General features: G+C 54.7%; 2 protein-coding genes across 5 annotated transcripts in view; both read left to right on the forward strand.

The window, feature by feature from the left end:
- The window catches only part of IFT122 (intraflagellar transport 122), a 68066-nt gene extending 60083 nt beyond the window's left edge, over positions 1-7983 (forward strand). For all 4 annotated transcript variants that reach the window (XM_040995233.1, XM_040995234.1, XM_040995236.1 and 1 more), the window contains 7 exons: positions 2975-3075; positions 4363-4528; positions 5283-5394; positions 5850-5975; positions 6972-7051; positions 7352-7516; positions 7864-7983. In XM_040995233.1, the coding sequence (XP_040851167.1) occupies positions 2975-3075; positions 4363-4528; positions 5283-5394; positions 5850-5975; positions 6972-7051; positions 7352-7516; positions 7864-7953 (840 nt within the window). In that variant the 3' untranslated portion in view covers positions 7954-7983. The remainder of the gene's footprint in view (positions 1-2974; positions 3076-4362; positions 4529-5282; positions 5395-5849; positions 5976-6971; positions 7052-7351; positions 7517-7863) is intronic.
- A 5981-nt stretch (positions 7984-13964) lies between these two features.
- RHO (rhodopsin) lies at positions 13965-19338 on the forward strand. Its single transcript, XM_040994897.1, has 5 exons — positions 13965-14421; positions 16066-16234; positions 17956-18121; positions 18243-18482; positions 19105-19338. The coding sequence occupies exons 1-5, from the start codon at positions 14061-14063 to the stop codon at positions 19213-19215; spliced, it is 1047 nt and encodes a 348-aa protein (XP_040850831.1). The 5' UTR covers positions 13965-14060; the 3' UTR covers positions 19216-19338.
- The last annotated feature ends 6011 nt before the right edge of the window (positions 19339-25349 follow it).

A 25349-nucleotide genomic window follows, 5' to 3' on the forward strand; every position in this document is an offset into this window, starting at 1 on the left:
AAAGGCCCACCCAAAAGGCATTCTCTCTGTTTCCTTTTCTCTCCCTCTCTTTCTCTCTCTCTGCCCTGCTCCCCCTCTTTCTCTCTGTCTTTTAGGATTTACTTGTTTATTTGAAGGGCAGAGTGACAGCGAGCAAGAGAGATTTTCCATCCGCTAGTTCACTCCCCAGATGGCTGCAACTTCTGGGACTGGGGCTGAGCCAGGGCCAGACTAAAGCCAGGAGTCTGGAACTCAATTCAACTCTCCCATGTAGGTGGGTACATGGGGTCTAAATTTTATTTGTTTATTTGAAGCCATCTTCCAGCACCTTTCCAGCTGCATTAGCAGGGAGCTAGGTCATTAACAGAACAGCCAGGGCTCACCCATCGTGGGATGCTGGTATCTGTGACTAAGCACCAGCCCTGCTGTAACTGTCATCGTGGGGCAGGCAGTACACAGCATCCTTGTCCCGTGTCTGCACATGGTGCATGTTGGGTCAGCTCCTGCAGTAGGAGGCCGTCCTGTCTGGGAGGCTGGAGACACATTAGAAGACAGCTTGTTCTGAGCACTATGCATCATCAATCAGTATGCCAAGAGCCTTATAATAATCACCTCTCAATTCATTCTCCCAGTCACACTGTACAGGACCACTATCCCCATTTTACAGATGGGAAACTGAGGTGTGGGCAGAGGTCAGGGCCTCACAGCTGCTAAGCAGCAGATTCAGTATCTGAGTCTCAACAGACTGTTAGCCTGTGCCCCCTCTGCTCTCTCACATGGAGCAGGCAGGCTGCCTGTCCATGGCTCCACATCCATAACGGAACCAACCAAGAATCACAAGTATTCAGAAAAAATTGCATCCGTGCTGAATATGTGGGACTTTTTTTTTTTTACCATTACCCCTTAAACAGTGTGACAACTGTTAACACAGCAGACCATGTGTTAGGTGGCACACGTAACGTAGAGGTGACTAGAAGGCTTGGGGAGGACGTGTATGTACTCTACAAATACCACACCATTTATGCAAGGGACAGATGTAGGACGGTTTGGAGAGTGAATTCTGAAGGCTCCACGTTCCAGCTACACTATGTGATCTTGGGCAAGTCATGTATCTCCTGTGATTCAGCTGCCTTCACTGCAAAATACAGAAGATAATAGTACTTACTTTTGAAGGTTGTGGGGGTGAAATAAGTTGGTGATGAAGCACTTGCAAGAAGGCCTGGGGGTGGCCTCACACAAGCCTCAGCTCTTTCCATCAGCTTTCCTCCAGCTATCCTGAGGCTCAGCATCTCCTGTGCCTGTAACTTCTGGAGGGCCCCACCCTTCCTCCAACACACCCCCTCGCTCTACCCCACCAGGTCTGTGACCACCCCTCTTTGTCTTTTGGAAAGATGTGGTCAGAAAGCCTCCTCTGACAGGCTCCACTCTGCCTCTCTTCCCACTGCAGCATCAGGGTGCTCACAGGAGCTCTTCCCTCCTCCCGTCTGCCTTCCCAGAGATGGGAGCATCTTGGGCCGCACGTCTCTCTGAGGTGCTCACCTAGAAAGATGCAACCCAAAGAGACCAGACTTGGACTCAGAAGTCGGATCCCAGCCTGAGCCAACCCTGAGCGAAGAGCTGAGCTGGCAGGAGGGCAGGGGAGCAGGGAGTCTGGGTCCGGCTAGTGCTTTTCGTCCCTTCAGCAAAGGCGTGCTGTGTGACAGGCTCTGTGACAAGGCCTTGGGACATGGTGGTGAACGATGGAGTCTGCAGTCTAGTTAACAGGACAGTCCCTGAAGAGAAGAGCTTAGAGGCGTGAAGAGAGGCTCTGGAGGCTATGGCCCCTGAGCCAGGAGGAGGAAGACAAGTATGAATGGGGTGGATGAAGGAGGGAAATGAGGGGCATCCTGGCAGAGGGCTCAGCCCATGCAGAGGTCTGTAAGTGAGTAGTAGTTAGGCGTGGCGTGGGGCAGCGTGGCACTGGCTCAGGGCAGTCCGGGCAACTGGGAGGGAAAGTGCAGCTCCTTGTGGTGGGTGACTTCTTTCCCAGAGGCGAGGCGCTCATCCTGAGGAGCCCCACTTCGCTCTCAGTGGGGCGTTTCTTAGCTTCCACACCTAGTGCAGAAGCAGAGGCAGGCTTCATCCTGGCTCTCACCCAGGAAAGGATGTAGTCTCAGGTTTTCTTGAGTTCTCACAGCTAAGAGAGGCTGTGGAAATTTAAATAGCAACTAAAGAGAAAATGCTGGGCTTTGGAGGCAAAGAAGTAAAAAGCCAAGTGAGTTTGCCTGAGTTTATACCAGTCGGGGATGTATCCCGTGAGTAGGACCCAGCCAGGCTCTGTGGGAAATGTCAGTTTCATGCTGTTCACATGTTTGGGGCAGGAGCCAGGCTGATTCGCCTTAATCATCATCATCTACAGGTTTGCTAGAAGAGGTGGTCTGTGTGCAGCATGCCAGATTCCCCTTCCTGTATTTGCTATGCTGGGTTCCCAGTAGTCTCTGTGTCAGGAGTCCTGTTCATCCCACTAGAGTGTGCCAAGCACCAGTGACCGCACCAGGTTATGGTGAGGAGCTTGTGAAACCCCACATGTGCTGTGTGCTGGCTGTTTCTGCACAGCCCAGAGATGTGCTGGCTGCTCCTGGAAAGACTAGATGCCTTTCTTCAAGGAAGTGTGTTGCTGGTGATGCCCTAAGTGGCATCCAGGATCTCTCTTTTAGAATTAAATACAGTCAAGTTGGGCTCAGGGAAGTGGAGTCAGGAGCAACACCAGGAACCATGTAGCTAGGAAGAAAAGAATTCTCCTGCTGCAGTCACGTGGGTTTTTAATCCCACCTCTGTTCCATCTAGTCAGTGTCTTGAGCAGCTCATCTCTTGGGGTATCATTCCCTGCCCCCAGTATACTGAACATGTGTGCACCCCGAGACCTTGGAGTGCCCCACGTGTGCTGTTGGTGGAGACGGCGCGAAGCCTTTGAGGGATTCAGTCCTCATTTACTTTCTCTCTTCTCTTGCGGCAGGAGGAGCCATTCAGTTTCCATCTTCCCGAAACCCTATTCAACATCTCCAGGTTCCTGCTGCACAGCCTGACCAAGGACACTCCCCTGGGCATCTCTAAAGTGTATCCTTGCTCTCCCGCTCGCTTGGTCCCACCCCTCGTCTAATGGCCTCGAGATGTTCTTTCTAGAGCACTTTACTGGCAGAAGCTTCCCTCTCTCCCGCAGCCCTGGGGAAGGGAGAGCGCCTGCCTGCCCGCTGCTGTTTGGCTGTTGAAGAGGCTCAGCCAGGGAGGCTGAGGAACCCATGCCAGGCTGAGCTGAGCAGGTCTCCAACTGACACATGGTCCCAGGCCCTCCTGGAACCCGTGGGGTAAGGGTGGGACTGATCGGGAGGATGTAGCAGGCCAAATGCCTGGTCTCCCCAGGTGGGGGATCATTCACCCCAGTTATAGAGGGCACCTTCTGTGTCCCACACACTGGGTTAGGCAGCAGGTGACAAAGCTGCTATCTGGGTATTGGTGATTAGTGTCAGGGCCTGGATCTGTGAATGTGAGCTGTGCCTGGGGATGGAAGGCAGCCAAGGTTGGCCCTGGTCAGGGAAGGCTGCCTGGAGGAAACAGTATGCATCCTGCAGGCAGAGGCAGCCAGGGAAGACAGTGGTGTACATGAGCCAGCAGGGCACCCAGAGTGCATAAGGAAGGGGGCAGCACTGCAGAGAACCTGAGGGCTCTGGCGAGGTTGTCTGTCCTGGGCCACTGAGAGCCACTGTGGAGCCATAGGCAGAGAATGGACTTGACGGGATTGTGTGGCCAGGAACTATAGGAAATGGCCAACATCTTTAAGGTCCTGAGAGTTCTGAAGTGGGAGGCTGGGACTTGGGAGATCAGTACTGAACTGAGACTTACCAGGGAGAGGTTGCGGGGACAACAAGCAGACCCTGGGCCCAGCCAGTGTCCCAGGTGACCTGAGACAGAGCACAAAGGCCCTTCAGCTTCAGGCCCCAGTGGGTCCCTGGTGAAGTATAGACGCAGGGTGCTGAGTACCCAGTGGCCTCTGAACCAGGCCTGAGGCTGCTCCCCAGGCAGGCCAGGCCTGGAGCTGGAGTGAGAGGGCACTTGTTCCAACCAGTCACAGCAAGGAGAGCTGTTTTGGCTTGATCAGAGTACAAGATGAGCCATCAGAGGCCCAGAGAACCTCCTTACTAGGCTAAAATATTAATGGAAATGACACTGCTTTTATTTGTGGAAAAATCCCTGGCCTTTGCTCTCTTAGAAATATAATTACATCTCACAAGGGAGCCAAGGGCTCCTCAGGCTCGTGCCTGCGTCCTGGCACTAACACAAGACGTGCTGCAGTGCTGGGCTCCCTCCCAAAGTGGTCTCTGCCCTCCTTAATGCTATTGATGGCAGGAATACACTCTTCACCCTGGCCAAGCAGAGCAAGGCATTGGGTGCCTACAAGCTGGCCCGGCATGCCTACGACAAGCTACAGGGCCTGAAGGTCCCTGCCAGGTTCCAGAAGTCCATCGAGCTGGGCAGCCTGACCATCCGGTCTAAGCCGTTCCATGACAGTGAGGTGAGGACACAGCTCCTCTCCCAGGGCTCTGCCTTGCCTCTCCAGAGTCTTATGAGGACTTCCGCCCAGCCTCAGTTGTGTAGGAGAAGACTGATCTATCCTTGAGAGTTCTGAGCTCGTCCCTGTGGGAGCTTTGGCCTGCCCACGGCTTCCATTCACAGCGCTCCATCTGCACCCTCTGTTTCATAGTCCCCCACGCTTTCCTGGCCCCCAAACCTTCCCCTAGGCTCCCTTGCTCCTCCTGGGGCCCCAGCCCACGTGGTCTGGGGCCTGGTCCCTTCCACACCGCCAGTCTAGCTTCTGACATGCCCTCATGCTAGGATCCTCCACCCTAACCCACCCCCTTTCTAGCATGAAGTAGTGACTCTGCAGCCAGTTCTGCCCAGCCCACTTGCTTTCAGTCCAGCTGGCTGCTGTCTGTCACAGCCCTTCCTTCAAGCTCTGAGCAGGGACTCAGCATCAAATCTCTTCACCAGCAACACCGCTTCCTAGCTGTGTCTCAAGGAGGACGTGTGTGGTACCTCTCCCGCAGTGGCCGTGAGGATAAACGGGCCACTGAGTAGCCGAGGGTCTTGCTGAGCTCTACCTGTGGGGAGGAGGTGGGGCCTCTGCCATTACTGGAAGCCTTTGTGCAGCTTCACCACAGAACAGAGCCATGCCCTGCCCCAGGGAGCTGGTCCTCGTAGCAGCCAGGGCCTGGGGTCCCCAAACCAGAGTCTGGTGTCCCCTGGGCAGTCTGTGTTGTGTCCTGCAGGAGCTGGTGCCCTTGTGCTACCGTTGTTCCACCAACAACCCCCTGCTCAACAACCTGGGCACTGTCTGCATCAATTGCCGCCAGCCCTTCGTCTTCTCTGCCTCTTCCTATGGTAAGTCCCGTTGCAGGTCTGAGGGGTAGCCAGGCTGGTGGGCACACTCACTGCTGACTACCATGTCTCCTGACACACAGGGCCACTGCCAGGTCCCCAGAGATGGGCCCAGGCTGCCCACTTAAAGCACGTTCCTTAGTCAAACCCAGCAGGACCTAGTGTGAACAGTGCCCTGGCACAGAGACCAGGGTGACTCCCATGTTCGTGCCCCTCCAGTGATGACAGAGTCTCAGAGCCCCAACCCGGAGAGGAGCCTGCCCAGCTCCTACAGTGGGGCGGGGGGGGGAGCTGAAGACACCTACCTGGTGTTTGTCCTCATTTTGTCTCCACTCCCATCCCACCCCACCCTCTCTTACACGAAGGGATGGCCCACTGCCTCTGCTTATCCTGGCCTGTCAGTAGATGAGAAAAGAACTGTGGGCACTCCAGCTGCCTCTGTGCCCTATGTCTTCCAGAGGTGCTGCACCTGGTTGAGTTCTACCTGGAGGAGGGCATCACTGATGAAGAAGCTGTCTCACTCATTGACCTGGAGGCGCCGAGACACAAGCGGGAGAGCAAATGGCAGGAGACCACAGGCAGCAGTATCCTGTGCCCTGGGTGGAGCCCGCTGGGCCAGCAGTGTGCTCATTCTGGGGCAAAGCAGGGGACCCTTGGAGGCCAGGCCTTGCCAGGGCAGGATGAGGCTTGGAGGATGCTGAACTCTGCTGAGCCTAACCCCGTGCCCTCAGAGAGGTTGGAGGAGCCTACTGGGCAGCAAGGTGGGGGCCAGCGACACTGCGGCCATTGACCCCTTGGTCTTCCCCTATGCTTCCTTCTTGTGGGGGTCTCCCACCTACCCACATACCTTCCCTTGCTTCTGAAAGACACTGGCCATGCACCTGGCCACCTGCAGCTGATAAGTGGTGAACACGGCATGTGATATCTATGTTGCTGGCCCCAACTTTTCTGGACATGCCACTTATCCATGCAAATGACAGGAATCGTGACCTAAAGGGGCAGCACTACAAAAGGGCCTGAAGACACCCAATAGTTGAAACCCTGTGGGATCCAGGGCCTTACTCTAAGCTCTAGAAGGTTGTCTTTGGGCTTCTCCAGCTCTGCTGGTCTCTGGGCAGTTCCATCCTTAGTCAGCACTGCCCTGTCCCCATGCCACAGAGTAGGCGACCAGGGGTGCCAACCCTGCATCCCATTGGACTGCAGTCCCTAGACCTGGAAACTCAGCTGTGTCAGTAAAAATCCCAGAGTGCACCTCAGCTTATCCTGTGCCCAGGAAGAAGGACCATGCGAACAGTCCAGGCTTAGGGTCTGTACTCTAGGGCTAAGCACCCAGGATATGAACCTGTCACAACCCTGGAGCCTTTGTGGGCACACAACAGCTGAGTCAGTACCTTGCCAGCAAGCACACAGGTGATGCCACCTTCCCTGGACTGTGAGTTGAGGAGCATAGTTAACAAGAAAATGCAACAGGGAGACCCAGCCCATGACTGCTGTCACCGCTCACCCCAGGACACCTCACATGCTCAGCTGGGTGTGACCAAGATGTGCAGTATGGGTCCATCCTTGACCAGTTTCCCCAGATTCCCAGACGCTGAGGCTGGAGGAGACCCAGGAATCCATGGGAGACGACGACCCGTTTACGGCGAAACTGAGTTTTGAGGTGAGGACCGGCTCCCGAGGCACACACGGCTTGTTGGGAGGGCCCTGTCCTGTGCACACGGGGACCCTCTGGCCAGAGCTTCCAGAAGGATGAACCAGGACCCTTTCCTGTGAGGCTGGGCTGTCTCCAGAGATAAACAGCTTCAGTGCCGGCTCTAGGAACTTGTCTGTGTCAGGGCCACCTGGGATCAGAGGAAGTGGGCTCTCCCTAGCCATCCCCAGAGATTGCAAGATCCTGATACACCCCGAAGTGGTGCCCTTGCATACTGAGGGTGCTCTGCTTTCCCTCCTGGCCCTGCAGCAAGGTGGCTCAGAGTTCGTGCCCATCGTGGTGAGCCGGTCAGTGCTACGCTCCATGAGCCGCCGGGACGTCCTCATCAAGCGCTGGCCTCCGCCCCTGCAGTGGCAGTACTTCCGCTCGCTGCTGCCTGATGCCCCCATCACCATGTGTCCCTCCTGCTTCCAGGTACGCAACCCCTGCCAGCAGCCCCTGTGTGCGTCCTTGCTGTCTGCATGCTTACTGCGTTTCCACTCCCCGCATGACCTGGGGTGGCTGGGTGTAGGGAGGAGCTCAGTAGCTCTCCATGGCCAGGACTCTGAGCTGGGAAATGAGACTGGGTTCTCCCTGTTCCCTGCCCCTCCCCTGCATTTCGCATGCGCCTGGAGTGGGCAGCGCCTGGCCCTGTGCTTCATCCAGGAGCGCCAGTGTAGCTTGGTGTAGAGTGCCCTGCCTCACTGTCAGGCCCTGGCTTAGGGCTTGGGGTTAACCCAGGGTTGTGGGCTGGAGTCAAGGCCAAGGTCGTCTTTCCTCAGATGTTCCATTCGGAGGACTACGAGCTGCTGGTGCTTCAACACACCTGCTGCCCCTACTGCCGGAGGCGCATTGATGACGCGGGCCCCTGACCGTGCGCTGTGCCCTCAGGCCGGCGGCTGCCTGCAGCTGTCTCCCAGTGCTGCACAGGAGGAAGGAATTAAGCTTACCGAGTGTCCCCTGCCCAGATGAAGTTTATATTTTAGGAAAGGACCTTGAATACCGATGGAATTCCTATTTTTAGCATTCCATGCCTTGTAAATAGCACCCAGAGGTGGGGAAAGAGTATATTATATACATTTTCTAAGGAAAAAAATCAGTGACTTCCAGTAGAGCTGCACATTTTCGTGGCAGCCGGCTCAAGTCCACAGATCTGTCAGACTGTCCACATGCACACTTGGCCCACAGATCGCCTCAATAACGACAAATAAAAGGGCTACTTATTTTCATCAGTGTCTGCGTTTTAGCAAATCTTCATATTGTCTGCAGCTTAATTTCCTTATGCAAAAGTGCACCTGTTTCTAATTTGATCCAAAAGGAACATTACATTTGCGTGCTCTTAAAATTTAATCTAATCGAAATGGCAATATGGGAAAAAGTAGGGGAGTGAGGTTTTTTGTTTGTTTTGCCTTAGTGCGGATTCATCTTGACAAGAAAATAGGATACCTGGCTCCAAAGAAGTGGTGGAGAGGTTCTGGAGCCTGCCTCCTTCAGCTCTCCCACTCCCCACAGCCTGGCAGTGGGACCAGCCCTGTCCCCTCCTCTCCTCAGGGAAGTGGACTCCCTAGGACTGTCCTTGGCCTGCTCTGAGGCCAGTCCCTCAACCTGAGGCGGGGAAGGCATCACCAGTGAGGAGCTGGGGAAAGAGAGCTTGCACTTCCTGGGGCCTTTTCTGTGCCAGCCACATACCACTCCACTTGTGGTCTCACTTCCCCCTCAAGTGTGTGTGGGGAGAGCTTACATTTCCATTTTGCAGTTGTTGGGGTTGGGGAGCAGAAGGTGCAGCCCCCACCCCCGTTTGTGCATCCCTGGCACCTTGCTCTCATCCCCATGTGTGTGGCCTGCTCCTGAGGGAGGTAGCAAAACAGGGCGTGCCACCCTGTCCTAGAGCCCTGTTCCCACTGGAAATGGGAAGGCAGGAGACAGGGAGCTGGAGGAGCCGGTGCATGTGACCATGGCAGGGGGAGCAGCTGCAGGGGACCCCTGCCCCCACCCCAGCCAGCCCCCTTCTCCCTGCCTCCTTCTGCACCTCTCTTTGGAGATGAGGGAGGAAAATAAAGAAAGAGAGCCAGACAGTTGTGCCAACAGAACTCCTCCGTTGAGTGTCTAATTACTTACGATCATGCATGCTCTCTCTCGCTAAACATTTATTAATGTGTTAGGATTTCCATTAGCGCGTTACTTGAACTGAAATCATTTGCATATGGCTGGGAAAAAGAGTGGAGAGGGAGAAAACAGCTCCAGCTAACCCAACAGGCGTCAATCACAGTGACAGATCAGATGGTCTCTGGCTGGTGGCAAGGGAGGGGCCCAGCCCCGGGCTCCCCCCGCCCCCCACCCAACACACACACACACACACACACACACACACACACGAAAGCCAGCATGGCACTGGGCATGCTGCCCCTGGAAGCTGAGCATCCAGAGCTAATTAGCTAATTCTGACCGGAGCTCCCAGTCAGTTTATCTGAACATTTTCCATGCCTTATCTACAAGGGCACTTGGAAAAGTTGATAGAAAAATGGAAATAAACGACATATTTATTTTTGGTGTGAAATGTTAAACCCATGCAGACTTTCCATGATGGGCGTTTTCCATGAAGGTGTGGAAGTCCCTCACAACCCTCACTGCCCCCCAGGGTTGCCCATTAGGCAGATGATGAAATTGGGGCTCAGGGGAAGTCTCTTCCCTTGCATTCATGAGCTAAGTCTTGAGCCACTGCGGTTCTCCAGCCCTGGGTGCGGGTATTCATCACAATCTGCTGCTCCTTCAGCCCCAGCGCGTCCTGGTCCGGCCATGTCCAGTCCTTGTCCAGGCTCAGTTTGCTTCTGTCCAGCTCTGACACTGAACTTCCAGCCACAGCCTGCGTCTGTGATTGGACTCAGTGGTGACTTGGGTACCCACCACAAGGAAGATGCTTGGTGTCTGGAGATGTGCATTTCAGAGGATCCCAGAAGCAGAAAGCCGAGGAAGAGGAGGACTAGGTGATCGGATGTGACCCTGTCTCCAGCCTGGCCCCAGCAAGCTCTGTGTCCCCTGGCCTGGTGTGCAACTCTGCTGAAGCTAGGAACCCCGTGGCTGTCATACAGGTGGGCAGGTGCCCCATATCCAAGGTAAGGGTGGTCAGCCAGGAGGCTTTACTGTAGAAGACTCCTACCCTAGAACTCCCTGACACTCTTCCTTCACGACACCAGGACCTTTTCTAAAGTGGACACCTGATTACACTCCTCCCCACCCCACTTGCTTAAAACACTGGGACTTATCTGGGCCCAGTGCCTGCGTAGCCAGCTGCCATCCACATCCAAGGGGCTCTTGCCCAAAGTCAGTCATTCTTAGGGTCTGCTTGCCCCAACATCTTCCTAGTCTGCATCTTGCACTGCTGGGCCCCTATAGCCTTGACACCTTGTCTCACAGTTAGCAGTTTCTCTACCTGCGAGCCCCTGGGACAGGGACTATGTGGAATTCAATGCAGGGTCCTCTAGGCCACCCCAGAGCCCAGCCTCAGAAAGTATTCAGTAAGTATTAGGGGAGCAGTGGGATGGATAGAAGGGAAAGAGAAAAAGAAGCAAGTAAGGCCAGGGCTCTCTCCTTCCCTTCCTCCACCGTACTCAGTCATGGTGACTCAATGTGGGGAGGAGGAAGAGGAAGAGGAGGAAGCTGCTGACCCAGCAGCCCCTTTTCCTGCTGAGGCTTAGGAGCTATTAGTGGCTGCAGGCTAAGTCCCTAAGCACTGGCTCCCAGAGGGAAGTCCCCACAGGGCTGGTCTGTCTTCAGTGGCAGCCAATCCCGGGGCTCACAGAGCATTTCCCCAGTCTGCCAGAGGGGCAGCAAAGGGGACTGTGACGCAAGAGGTGACCCCTGCTGGGCTTGGCCAGCGGCCTCCTCCCAGGAGGCCCAATACAGGAAGAAAGAATTCCAGCTGGGGGTAGCTGGGACTGGGTCAAATCTCAGCTCTGCTGAGCAACCTTGACCCTCTGCTCCAGGTTCCTTACGGTCAGAGACTCCTCTCCCAGTGTTCTTTGCTGGTGGATAGACAAGTTGAGCGCCTACAATTGGCCGTAAACTCAAAGGCAGCAGTGAGCAGACCCAGAGGGAACAGGATGGAGAGGCTCAATAAGGAATGGGTGTTGTCGGCACTCAGGTGCTCCCCATGACCCCCCTCCCACAGACAGGCACTGTTGCCTTCCCCATTTTACAGAGTATGGCACTGAGGCACAGGACAGGAGAGAACCAGCTGCGCCCAGTCTGTGTCAGATGCCAGAGCAGGCATAAAGGTGGGCAGTGATGTCTCAGCAGTAAGGCCTGAGGTCTGTAAGCCAGCCCTTGGGAGTGCAAGTGGGGCAGGTCTACCCTGTAGATTCAAGTGGCTCCCCTAAATCTTCCTCATCCCAACAAACTGAGACCCAGAGAGGGGAAGCAGAACCTTCTAGGTCTCTGGGTAACACAGAGACAGGCCAGAAGCCAGGCCCTTCTCTCGGTGCTACCACTGCTCTGGCTGACATGGGCCTGTGTGACTCAGGCTGGGGTCTTTCCACCTGCTGAATCCTATTTTACTCATTTATACCATAGTGTGAGTCACTGGCAGCCTTTGCCTGAGAGCCACTTCCACATGAGGAGGGAGGTATAATCCTAGGACAAGAGAGGGGTGGTACCCCACGAAGCTGCACCAACTACACCAGTGACAGCCCAGCCCAGGATGGGACAGTCACAGGACACAGGTGACCCGCTGTGGACACTGGGCCTCAGTCTGTCCTTCCATAGCATGATGGCAGCAGAGAGCGTTCAGGTAGCTTCCAAGCACCCTTCCAGCTAACTCCAGGTCTGCTACTCTCAACAAAATAGCACTTTTTCTTCAAAAAATGGGGGAAAAAAAAGCATTGTCTTGCTATATGGAGCACAGGGGACAGCTTTGGCTGTCCTGTCACCGCCATCATTCCGTGAGACTGATTGCTCAAGTCCCTCACAGAGGAGGCCGAGCCTTGGAGAGGGCCTTGTTGGTGCAACCCTCCGCCATTCACTCACTTGTTCGTTCTGCAGATGTTTGTGGATGGCCATTGTGTGACTGACCCTGCAACCACCTGTGTGAACAAAACAGAAAACGCTGGCCCTTTCTCAAAGCCGGGGAAAGTGCCCTCAGGCTCTCCAACTACATGCCAGGCCTGTCATGAGCAAGACGAACCCAGGCCCGCGCTTACCTACTTGCCCTACAGCCCGTACATGCGCCAAAACCCCATGACCAGAGCACAACGGAACTTAACAAGCAAGGCAGGGAGGTACTGCTGCACTGGGCAAGGGGCTGGGCGTTGACCAGGCTGGACCCAGGGAGCCCCTGGCGCTCCTTTTATCCAGCCCTGAGTCAAAATCAAACCTTCCACCTTGACCTCATTAGTGGCAAGTCTAACGACCGGGTCAAGCGCCTTAAAGTATGCGAGGCTATGCCTCACCACTGCCCCCACCCTCTGCTCTGTGCTCCCTCCATCCTCCACGCCAGACCTGGACACTGCTGAGTGTGGACAGAGGTCTAGAGCCTAGGTGGGCTGGCAGGAAGAAGGGTATTTCTCTGAGCAGACAGATCTAGGAATTTGAGGTGGTAAGATTCTGGGCAAGGAAAGGGAAAAACAGAACAGCTTCTTAGAGACAGCGTCCTAGGTCATCAGCTCCACCTTTTCTCCCCCTTCCTTTCCATGGTACGTTTTGCTGGCCCAGGAGCAGTCCCTGTGGGCCACCTGCCATGTGGTATCTTCATGTGGCATCCCATGTCCTGTGTGCCACACAGGGTCCATCCAGGCCTGCCTCTTCTCCAGGCAGGAGTCCTGGGGACTAAGGCAATGCCTACACCTAGTCCTGGCCCTCCCCCCATCCTAAAGTCCTGAGACTGTCTGCCTCCTCCTTGCACTGGGGTCCCCCATGCTCCATTCCATCTTTGGGGGACAACTGGGTCACATTTCTGTCCCAGAGATCTGCCTGAGCCAGTGCCCTCTGGATAAAGGCAGACTCCTTTGCTTGTCTCTCAAGACCTATTGCCAGTGGCTTCCCCAGCCCATGTCCTTCCCTCCCTCAGAGCTCAAACGCCACTTCCCTGATGGTCTGCCCAATCCAGGCAGGAGCACCCTGTCTCCATGGTCCACAGTCTGAGTCCTACACCCATCATATCCCTCCAGGCAGGGCCCTTTTCTCTCTTGTCATCTGTGTCTCCAGGGGCCTGCACACATAAATGCATAATATACGAGGAAACAAGTGTACTCCAAGCACATGGAACAGCTCCTGAGCTCCTCAGCTGCACCAGGTCCTGGCTGGCATGGGTTCAGCACTGCCCTCTGCCTACACAAAGCTCAGAGCCTGCCGAGATGAATTCATTTGGCAGGGTGGGGGAAGGCAGTGATGGTATAAGCCAGGTGGTCCCTTTGGGAGAGAGAGCAGAGGAAAGGGACTGCTTGACTGGTGGGAGAATAAGCAGAGAGCCTGCCACTGCCTGCAAGGGGGCTACCTGCATGCTCTCTGCTGCCATCATGTTACGGAAGGACAGACTGAGGCCCTGTGTCCACATCCTATCCGAAAGCTCATACTGACCCTGCAAAATTGGGCCATTCCCAGGCCAGGGCCACTGGGTCTGAGATGGATGGAAGTTCCCATGGGAAACCTGGGATTGACAAGTTGGGAGTGGTCTCCTTTGCTTTCCCAGGGTACCAAGTCCCTCTCCTCCCCAGCCCAGGCGTCTACCTGGTGTCACCTTGGCCCCTCTCAGAAGCCAATTAGGCCCCGCACTTGCTACCGTGGGGATTAATATGATTATGATAACCCCCAAATCTCCCCGGTGCTGACTCAGCCGAGAGCTTAGGGAGGGAAGGTCACTTTATAAGGGTCCTGGGGGGGGGTCCAAGCTGGGAGTTTGCAGCCGGAGCCCTAGGTGGCCGAGCTCAGGCCCCAGCAGCAAGTTTGTACCGGAGTAGCCTGTGGGGCAGGCGCCAAGGCCGCAGCCATGAATGGAACCGAGGGTCCGGACTTCTACATACCCTTCTCCAACCACACGGGCGTAGTGCGCAGCCCCTTCGAGTACCCGCAGTACTACCTGGCGGAGCCCTGGCAGTTCTCCATGCTGGCTGCCTACATGTTCCTGCTCATCATGCTCGGCTTCCCCATCAACTTCCTCACGCTCTACGTCACCGTGCAGCATAAGAAGCTACGCACGCCCCTCAACTACATCCTGCTCAACTTGGCCGTAGCCAACCTCTTCATGGTCTTGGGCGGCTTCACCACCACCCTGTACACCTCCCTGCATGGCTACTTCGTCTTCGGGCCCACGGGATGCAATGTGGAGGGCTTCTTTGCCACACTGGGAGGTAGGAGCCGGGGTACTGGTGGGGTAGGGGGGCTTGATGGGAGCCCCTGAGGATGTCGAGTCGCAGGCTTGGTGAAGATGGCTGACTGCAATGCCCAAAGCCATCCCCGCATCACTGAGGCGGTCAGTCATCGGGTGGCCATCGGTTGTATGTGGGAGTGGGGCCTGGGTTGCATGTTCCAGCAAGAAGGTTGGGGTCCAGAGGGGCAGAAGGACTTGCTAATGTCACACAGGGGCAGGAGCAGAGCTAAGGTCAGGGCTTCTCAACTGGGCTTGGGGTAGATGGGCAGCAACAGGGATCCCTGTCTCCCACAGGGCTGGGAAGAGGGCAGTCCTTAGAGTCTCCCCTGTACTGGGCAATGGGCTTGCCTACCTGGCATGTGTCATCTCCCTTCCCAGCCCATCCCTAGGTTGTGTGCCACATTTGAGTGCTGTCTGTCATGGGGACCTTGTCCCCTATAGATGTGGCCCCCTTCTGTAGGGAAGCATTAGGCATGTGGGGTGATCTCTGGCTTTGGAAGGCGCTTTCAAATGTCTTTTCTCCCTTGACTGGAAGACCGATGCTGGCACTGCAGGGATGATAGATCCCATTTAGCAGATGAGACAACTGACGCTCAGAGAGGGCAGGAGCTTAATCAAGGAGGGCAGAGGTGTCCTGGCCTAGATCCAGATGGCAGAGCTATGAAGGCAAAACTGGGTGACAGAAAAGCTCAGAGCCATGAGGGGGGCTCTCCTGCCTTGCCTTCTCCTTACACTCTTTTATTTGAGAGAGAGATCCTGTTTCTCTACTGGTTCACTGTCCAAACACACACAGCTGCTGAGTGAGGGGTGAGTGAGAGCCAGGAGCTGGCATTGCCATCAGGCTCCTCCATGTAGGTGGTGGGGACTCCAGTACCTGCCCTCACCACTGTCTCCTCAAGGACATGGTAGCAGGAAGCTGCTGTCAGGAGGCAGCAGCTGGCAGGTGAGGCTGTGGTCCCTCGAGGCTCCTGCACTGCCCAGCTCCATGTTGGCCCCGGCCTGTCTTCTCTCTGTCTCTGTGTCCAGGGTGCCATCTCTGGCCTGCACTGGGTGCCTGCTGCCTTCAGTGGCCTCAGACCCCTCAGTCTGTGGCCCGAGGGTGTGGGGCCATGGGGTTAGTGGCCCCTTCTTTGCAGTTTTCTCCCAGTTTGCAGCTGACAGCCAGGACTGGTTATCCCCAGCAGCCCCTTCCCTCTCAGACATGTCCCAGTCTGGCTGGGCAAGAGCAGATCTGCTCTCCCAGAAGAAACTCTTGTCAGATGTGCAGGGCATGTCCTGGATTCTACTACTTCGTTCTTTGTCTTTTGAATAAAATGTTGCCCGGTGGTTTCAAGGCCTGCACCCTCACCTCCATCCTCCCAGCTAAGAGCTCTGCCTGCAGCCACGCCCACAGAGCCTACATCCAATCAAGTTCCCTTATCTGATTTCAGGCTCCCTCAAGAACCCCAAACTCTCAAAAATCAAATTTCTCTACGCACCCTCCCTTAGTGTATTGGTCCTACTGCTGGGCCCCTTTCCCGCCTCTGTTCCGTGGCCAAGCCCTGCCCATCCTAAGGCTCTGGGGTTGGCGCCCGAGAGAGCGGGGTGCAGGTGGCTGGGGAGCTGAGCACTGACTATCTTGCAGGTGAGATTGCCCTGTGGTCTCTGGTGGTCCTGGCCATTGAACGATACGTGGTGGTGTGCAAACCTATGAGCAACTTCCGCTTCGGCGAGAACCACGCCATCATGGGTGTCGCCTTCACCTGGATCATGGCCCTGGCCTGTGCTGCACCGCCCCTCATGGGCTGGTCCAGGTAATGGTCCCACGTCAAGGAGAAACCTGAACACCCCAACCATTCACCTTGGCCACACTCCTAATCCCTAACTAAGCCAAATTCCAATCCTCTTTAGGTCAATGCCCCGTGGGCTGCTCCCTCTGACCTTGGGGCTCTACACCAGAGGAAGCCAAGCCTTCCTAGATGGCTAGTGTTCAAAAAGTTCATGGAAAGTGGAATTAAGAATTGTTTATTTTCATGCAAAAATAAATTTGAAGTTCTTAAATGCATGTGACATCTGAAACATTTGTGAGAAGTGCATGTTATAAAAAACATGGATTTCAAAATTCTTTGTACTAAACTAGGTTTTTTAAAAAAAGATTTATTTTTTATTACAAAGTCAGATATACAGAGAGGAGGAGAGACAGAGGGGAAGATCTTCCGTCCGATGATTCACTCCCCAAGTGAGCCGCAACGGCCGGTGCGGCACTGATCCGAAGCCAGGAACCAGGAATGTCTTCCAAGTCTCCCACGCAGGTGCAGGGTCCCAAAGCTTTGGGCCGCCCTTGACTGCTTTCCCAGGCCACAAGCAGGGAGCTGGATGGGAAGTGGAGCTGCCAGGATTAGAACCGGTGCCCATATGGGATCCCGGCGTGTTCAAGGTTAGGACTTTAGCCGCTAGGCAACGCCACCGGGACTTAAACTAGCTTTTTATTGGTGATAAAATATTTACTTGAAAGACTGGATTATACAGAGAGACTGAGACTGATCTTCCACTCCCTGGCTAACTCTCTGATTGGCTACGAAAGCCAGGGTTGGGCCATGTTGAAGCCAGGAACCTTGAACTCATCCAGATCTTGCACAGGAGGTGGCAGAGTCCCAAGCTCTTGGGCCATCTTCTGCTTCCCCATGCACATTAGCAGGGAGCTAGATCAGAAGCAGAACAGCCGGGACTCAGAACGCTGGTGTTACAAACAGTGGTTTAACCCACTGCACCACAATGCCAGCCCCAAACTAGCACTTTTTTTTAATTCCTCTTTTCATGAACTTTTTGGAATAACCACAGAGAGATGGTGACATTGTGACCCTTGGGAACTGGGTCACATCCAACCCCACCCCACTGTTTGCCAAGTAAGTTCAGATGAGGGGAGGTGGAACTAGATGGACTGGTGAATGTTACGGAGACATCCTGCACCTCCATTCTCCTTTCTGTAAGCGTGGGGTCCCTTTCTAGGCCCTGGCTGAGTCTCTCCCCATCTTGTCCAGTTGAGTTTCCTTAGGTCAATGCAATATCACCATCCACACCCCAGCCTCATACCCTGAGGTCTCTTGTTTCCAAACACTGTGCCACGCTCCCTTAGCATCTCCTGGGGCCACCTTTGACCTAGGAAATGCTCCTTCCCTGTGATGAACACACCTGGTTTGTCCAAATTGCCTCCAAGGCAGAACTGGAAATGTTAGGCAGTTGGGGCAGCAGGGAAGTGTGGGGTAAGTGTCACAGCAGAATGGGGAGATTGGGTAGTCCTACTTGGTGACAGCAGCCACTGAGCCACCAGACAGGCAATACCAATGAGGTTTCACAGAAGGGATCCATTTGCCGTGGCCATCAACTGCACTCACCAAAGGAGTCGGTCTTTTATTGTCCCCTTTTTACCAGGGGGTTGGGGGGCTCCAGGGAGCACACTGGCCAGGCCCATCCCAAGCCCATCACAGGTGGGGTCTCACTGATGAACCCCCTCCCTCCCTCACCCTGTGCTCAGGTATATCCCTGAGGGCATGCAGTGCTCGTGTGGGATCGACTACTACACACTCAAGCCCGAGGTCAACAACGAGTCCTTTGTCATCTACATGTTCGTAGTCCACTTCATCATCCCTCTGGTCGTCATCTTCTTCTGCTATGGGCAGCTGGTCTTCACAGTCAAGGAGGTACAATGGGGATGACCTGCCCCTGCAGAGTACACACCCCTCTGCTCCCCAGGGCCCTGAGCTGGGTGCTGGGGTCAGGCTCCAGACACTACAGCCTGGACACTACCCTTGTACCCCATAGGCTGCAGCCCAGCAGCAGGAGTCGGCCACCACCCAGAAGGCTGAGAAGGAAGTTACCCGCATGGTCATCATCATGGTCATCGCATTCCTGATCTGCTGGGTGCCCTATGCCAGTGTGGCATTCTACATCTTCACCCACCAGGGCTCCAACTTTGGGCCCATCTTCATGACCATCCCGGCATTCTTTGCCAAGAGCTCTGCCATCTACAACCCTGTCATCTACATCATGATGAACAAGCAGGTGCCTGTGGGCTGGGCGGGAAGTGGAGGCCACACTTGTGGCTCAAAGTGGCCTCATCAGCCTCAGCTGAGAGCTTGTGAGAAATGCAGGTTGCTGGGCTCACGCTGAGAATCTGCCCTTGCTCAGCTTCTCAGAAACTAGCAACTGGGAATGAGATGCTGCTAGTCTCTGGAAAGCTGAGCAAGGAGCAAAAGGGCTTATTCTAGGGGTTGCATGGCTCAAGCTATCCTGTCACAAAGACAGTGGCTTCTCTGAAAAAGCTGTCGGCAGAGGAAAATGTGGTCACAGGAGTCAGGCAGACAGGTTTAAATCCCAGCTCTACCGTTTTCTAGCTGTGTGCCCTTGGGCAAGTCAGTTTCTTTCCTGGGGCTTTTAGTGTCGTCCTCCATAGCAAGGATAGAATCCCAGACCAGATGGGCACCCGGTAGTATCCTCGGTGGCCAAGGCCCTGGGTTTGGTTTCCGGCATCTCTGGGAGTGAGAAATGGATGCCAGTTCCCTCTAGGGACCCAGATTGGAAGGGAGACCATGAAGGGCAGAGCAGGGAAGGGTGGCCACACCATTAGCCCGACACTCTGCACGTGGGGGACCCCACAGCCTGACTCATGCCTCTTCCCTTCCAGTTCCGAAACTGCATGCTCACCACCATCTGCTGCGGCAAGAACCCGCTGGGTGATGACGACGCCTCTGTCACAGCCTCCAAGACGGAGACCAGCCAGGTGGCTCCGGCCTAAGCCCTGCCAAGGACTCTACGGCCTACTGTAGGAGTCTCCCCTCCCTCACCCCACTCCCAGCTACAGCCTCCCCATCGGGAGCGGTGCCCGTCGGAACCAAATCACACAGGCCCCATGAGGGTTTTCTCCCCCTAAAGAAAAGAAAAGCGAGTGTCCCTCCCCACTCCAGCTCTGCAGGGACTGCCCTGATCTGCAGTCCCAGGTTCCCAGGGGCTTATGGGACCTGTTTCCTTCCTCCCCCAACTCATCTCTCAGGAACACAGGAACTTTTGCTCTCTGGAAAAGTGTCCCAGCCTAGGGATCAGAATCTAGCACAGAATGGGGCATACAGTAGGTGCTTAATAAATGCTAGATGGAGGAAGGACAGAATGGATGGAGGAATGAATGGAGGAATGAAATGGAGGGATGAATGGGCAGGCAGAACATAACTGTTCTCTCCAACTCCCTCAGCAGAAGCAGCTCACACACAGCTGATAACCAGGAGCAATTGGTTTTTTTGCTTCCTAGACCTCACTTTCTCCCTTATAATAATAGGAATTCCAAATCCCTGCCCAGCACCTCAGAGCTGCTGAGAAGGCCCAAAGAGAGCGTGTGTATATGTGTGTGTGTACTGAAGCACTTTGTAAATAGCAGCAGTATTGATTGTAGCTAACATTATGAATAATCTCAGTTGATATTAATTATGATCCTCTCCTCTTGACAGTGACTGTTTAGAATCGGACAGGCCCTCTGGCATTCAGATAGTGGGTCTCACCCAGTCTCTGTGGGTTAAAGATAAAATTAGCCATGAATCAAGGCCAGACAAGGCCTGGGGGCTGGGCTCCAGAGCCGGGCAGCCACAGGGATGCTGAATACAGTCCTCAGACCTGAGAAAACAACATCCAGGCCCAGAGCCTGCCTCTGCCAGTGCAGCCGATGGCAGGGTAGGCCTTTCTCTCAGCTTCTGGAAGCAGCCGCTTTTCTGCCCCATCTCCTGGGTCAGGGTAGAGCTCCCAGAAGCCAGGTTCACCTCCCACATATAATGAAGAGCTGAACCCCGATGTCATCTTTGTCTCAAAGAGCTTAGACACAAAGAGTGAGGAATGTGCCTAGGTTCATCGTCCCTGGGGATGTTCCTGGGTCTCAGTGTCCAGCTACTGGCCCATTCTCCCTCCTGGAGAGCCGTTGCTCAGAATCGAGCCACCTCAATAACTACCCCTCTCACCCCTCTTACACAGCTGGATGCTCTAGCTTTCTCCTGGAGACAAAAGCAAATTGAGGCATTAAAAGCTCACTCCTCTACTTGGCATTAACGATGGTGGTTTTTGTTACCCTCTGGCTCCTTAACACTGAATTAAATTGGGTGGCTCCTACCTGACCCCTGTCCTTGACTGTCTGGATGGAGCAGTGAGTGGATAAAGCCAAGAGCCAGGGCCCCTTTCCAGCCCTGTGAGAATAGGAAAATCCCCAACTTCGTAGTCACAGAAACCAAGGTGGTCCATGATTGTAAGCAAGTTTGTCAACTCTCTGACTTCCTTGTCTGCCAAAGGGGTTCTTAAATACAGCCTTGAGAGGAGTAGAGGATCCAGCTCACTTGTAGCATGAGACTTTGGCATTACCGAGCCTTGGCTCAGAGTTGGCCTTACCAATGACTCCGTTTCCAAGGTGAATGGGATGCAGATATGGCTTCTGCTAGCCACCTGTGTCTCTGGGGTGGGAAGCGGTGGCTGGAGCCTGTGAGGAACCTCAGGGCCCTGGGGGCTGGGAGGTATTGTCCTCCTTGTGCCATGGAAAGCCCAGGCTTCGAGGCAAGAGGAACACAGGTGCTCAGATGGTGTGATCTGCCCTGTCTGTCCCCTTCTGACTACACTCTGCTGTAGGGTGGCCTCACTCAAAGGCTGACTGTTCTCATGAGGGGGCAGAAACAGCCCCCAGCAGGTACAGTCTCAGTAAACCCTGTGAGCAGTGGGCTTCTCTTCCCCATTAGCACAGGCAGTGATCCCAGATGGAACTCTGATTGGCCAGGCTTGGGTCACCCGATCACTCCTAAGCCCTTCACCATGACTCATCCTCTGATTGGCTGGATCTGCTTCATATGATCATCCGTGCAGGCCAAGCTAGAGTCAAGCTCACATAAGCCGTGTATGCATTCATGTGGCCTAAGGGTGGGGGTAGAATAGGAAACTCAGGGGTGCCATGATGAGGAGCAGGAAGGAGGAAGAAGAAGGTGGGAGGACGAGGAGGATAGGAGCAGAGTGGGCAGAACCAGCACTGGTCTAGAGAGCATGGGCTCTGCTGACAGTGGTAACATTTGGGCACATGGCTAGACAAGGGCTCTCTCCTATGCAGGGCACATGAGAGTAGAGGTGACCAAAAGTGGTTCCACAGTCTCATCTTTCATTTTGGATGCTGTCAGAGCAGGCAACACAGTTCACCCCACCCTAGCCCACTCCTTTCCCCAGCCTCACATTCAGAGGACAGTTTTACCCCAAAACTAAGATTTATGTATTTATTCATTTGAGAGTTTCAGAAAGATCTTTCATCTGCTGATTCACTCCCCTAAAGACTTCAACTGCCAGGGCAGGGCCAGTCCAAAACCAGGAGCCAGGAGTTTCTTCTGCATCTTCCATGTGGGTGGCAGAGGCCCAAGCACCTAAGCCAATCTTCCACTGCTTTGTCAGGCACATTAGCATGAAGCTAGATTACAAGTGCAATAGCCAGGGCATGAACTGGTACCTAAATGCCATGCTAGTGTAACAGGTGATGTCTTAACCCACCATACCACAATGCCAGCCCCCACACTGGAACATTCTTTGGTTTTTCATGGAACAAAAGAAAGGCCTCCACCTCCTTAATTCATGATTGGCTCAACAGAAACTTACGGTCTGTCATGGAGAAAAGGAGAAAGCTGCTGACTTAAGCTGCCCAGGGTCTCCCCACCCAAGTGCAAAGGAGGTGTCTCCTGAGGTGCTGGGAGACAGTGAGAGAGAAGCATGAGGAGGCATCCCTCAGGGAAGGTGGGGAGTGAGTGTTCGCCCTTGCCCCTGTTCTCTGGCAGGCCCAGCATCGCCCAGCTTCCCCTGCATTTGGCATGTCCTGAGAAACGATGTGTGCCTCCTCTGGGTTCCAGATTTCAGAGGATGGAGGAGCCTTTCGTGTCCTCTCTTTTTCCTTCCTGCTTGCTGGCAGGTAGTCAAGATGTCTGAAACTATAGTAGCCCCACTGGGTTGTGAGATAGAATCTGAGGCCAGACAATGGCTAAATATCCAAGCGCTTGGTGAGAAAATGATTTTACAGCTTCTTGTTTAAGTCACTGTTACATTCACGTTGCAGCCAATCTCTTAACATGGAGGGCTTCTAGGTCAGGGACCTGAGCTACAGCAAATGTGGTGAACCGAAAACATTTCCATACACACAAGATGGGCAGCTGCTGCTATGTGTCCTCTACCCTCTCCACTGTTCTCAACCCACAATCAGGAACGAAAACCTGCAAATTTCTTGACATAGGCAGACCCGAGGCAGACCCTGAACCCACCCAGGCAGGCAGGAAGTGCAGGTGCGAGTAGACCCCCACCCAGGGTTCCAAGAGGGCGAGAAGCTGGGTTTCGGGTTGGCCTCAATGGGAAGTTATAGAAGTGCACAGCCAGGGACCTGTTCCCTCACCGGCAGCTTGACACTCGTTACCATCCTTCTCCTGACAAAAGGCAATCCTATAGAGGAATTTTTAGATCAGGCACACATTCTAGAACTTCTTGCCTCTAAATTCAAAGCACTACCCTGGCACAGCCAGGAGAGGGTTTCCGGTAAAGCTCGTGGGAGCGTTGTCGCTGAGTGTTACTCTGTTGCTCAGTTCTTGGAAACACCCCACAAATGTGATCACAACTCATTGCCCTGCCTGTGCCAGCTTCCACTTGCTGCTTGCCTTGGCTCACCTCCTGCTCTGGCTCAAGCCCAGGGCATGGCTTTCAAGCGTCCCTTGGCACAGTCAGGCTGGGCACAGGCCCCAGGGCTTTGACGATGTTCCAGCTGTGTGCGCTGAGCACCTACTGTGTATTGTGGCTACACAGGACAACACAGAAGCCACCAGGAAGCTGCTAGCCACAGCTCCACCCTCTCCCTTTCTCTGTCCTCCGGAGCTCAAGGATCAGGGACAGGCCAGGCAGAGCCACACTCCAGAGGGTTTGAGGACCCCAGGGAGCAAGCCCAGGGGCTGGGAAAGGGACATCTACACTAAGGCCAAGAGGAAGGAATAAGTGTAGAGAAGACAGTGGGACAAAGCGGTCCTGCAGGCCAAGCGTGCCCATCCCCAAGGGCTTCCTGCACTGTGGCTCGGGACCGTGGACCAGCTGTGTGATTCTGTTCACTGGGACCCTGCTTTTGGGATTACATTCAAACCAGAGCCCAGCCATTGCAGCCCCTTGCTTAGCAGCTACAGTGTCCTCTCATGCTGACATTCAACGTGGACAGACCCTGACACTGCGGTGTGGATGGTCCTACAGGTGCACCATAGCTCCCTCTAGCTTGGATCTGCATCACCTGTGTAAATGGATACATGGTGGATGTAGAAAAGGTGGTGAGCTCGCCCAGGCCTGAGGGGTTTACTTGGACATGAGGTCCAATTTCTTTCGCTCTGTTGTAAAACAGAGATGGGGCTCCAGGACACAGGGGAGTCCCTTCCTATGTATGCTGTGCCCCAATCTGCATCCCTGCTGGTGAAGCTAAGGCCTGGCTCCCTGCCCCTTGCCGACACCTCCACTGGGGCAACTTGATGGGCAGAGGGTTTGGCTGCCCTCTAGGGATGACCGCCTCCTATATCGGAACCCCGAGCCAGGTCCTGGCTGCTCTGCTCCTGATCCGGCTCCCTTCCAATGCACCTGTATTCAGAGGTGTTGCGCATTTATTCCCCATGGCCTTTCTGCTGAGTGTCCTGTCCATATTTCTGATGCATTTCCCAGTGGGCACCGTCTTTATTTATGAAAACTTGCTAAGTGACCATGGACTGAAATCCCTCTTTTCTCTCCATGTGAATGACTTCTTTCTCAAGACAAAAAGCAGCAGGGGAGCACAGGTGCTGGGCCACCCACCTGGGAAGGCTTGCCCTATGCCAGCTGCACTTCAGCAGCCACTTTTGGAGAAGCTGAGGCCAGCAGGGGTCTGAAAATATGAAAGCCAGAGCAGCCCTTGGCCCATTCAGAGGGACTGCAGGCCTTCGTGGCTGCCCTGGTCACCCAAGGGGCCCCGGTTTACCATCAGCACCTTTAGCCCTTGTGTGTGGAGGCCATCGTAAGTAAGTAACCAAGCATCCCAGCTCAGTCATTTTGCTGGGGAGACGGGGAAAAGGGGCTGAAACCCAGAGAAGTCAAGTCACACAGTACTAGGCACCCAGACTGGTGCTCGCGTTTTCGGAGGCAGGGCTGTAAGGCCCCACCCCCACCCCTTGTGCACCAATCAGCAGCTTGGAGCACTTCCAGCCAATGAGGGCCACCGGTATTTAAGAGGGGCGGGCAGGTCCTGCAGCCTCACACCTGAGAGCAGACCTGGCCACTAGCACTTGCGCCACTGATGGAGTCCGATGCTGTCCCCAGCGACTCCTCCTCTCCCTTGGCTTCGGCGGCAGGCCCGTCCAAGCTGCCGGACCCTACCGAGCGAGGTAAGCCAGGAGACCACCATGTGGCCAGGGCTCTCCTGGGCCTTCGTTCTGCCTTTCTCCTCTTACTCTCCCAGCCTAGCCCCAGCACCTGTGCTAGGGGCTGTTGAGTTTAGCTGCCTTTTGGCGGAAGATTGGAAACCATACCAAGGCCAAGTGGAGCCTGGGGGATGAGCCCAGCTGGAGCCTATTTCCTATCTGGGCGGAGGGGGTAGGAGCTGGGTGCCTTTGAGGCCTGACTGCACTTTAGATTTCAAGCTGTGCCCTTATTTTTCAGCCAACAAGCAACTCGAAGACTCTCCACCAGATAGGAGGTTCCCAGGTGAGTGGGTGAACGACACAGATTTCCCTCACGGAGCTCCTGGTCTGTGCACTGCAGCCACTATGCCAGTGCCTGGGCATGGGCCTTAACATGCTGACCAGAGAGCCTCTGCAAGCAGAGGTGAGCAGAGGACATAGCACAGGCAAAGGCACGGGGGTGGCTGTGCTGGTGGAGTGCCTGGGAGTG

This window comes from Ochotona curzoniae, unplaced genomic scaffold (genome assembly GCF_017591425.1).
Source record: "Ochotona curzoniae isolate NIBS_2020 unplaced genomic scaffold, NIBS_Ocur_1.0 contig_908, whole genome shotgun sequence".
In the NCBI taxonomy this organism is placed as follows: Eukaryota; Metazoa; Chordata; class Mammalia; order Lagomorpha; family Ochotonidae; genus Ochotona; species Ochotona curzoniae.

Excerpts from the sequence above, each read along its gene's own strand:
- RHO (XM_040994897.1), top strand. The coding sequence starts at position 14,061 with ATGAATGGAACCGAGGGTCCGGACTTCTACATACCCTTCTCCAACCAC. Across the intron at positions 14,422-16,065 it reads CTTCTTTGCCACACTGGGAG|GTGAGATTGCCCTGTGGTCT; the intron begins GTAGGAGCCGGG and ends ACTATCTTGCAG. Across the intron at positions 16,235-17,955 it reads CCCCTCATGGGCTGGTCCAG|GTATATCCCTGAGGGCATGC; the intron begins GTAATGGTCCCA and ends CCCTGTGCTCAG.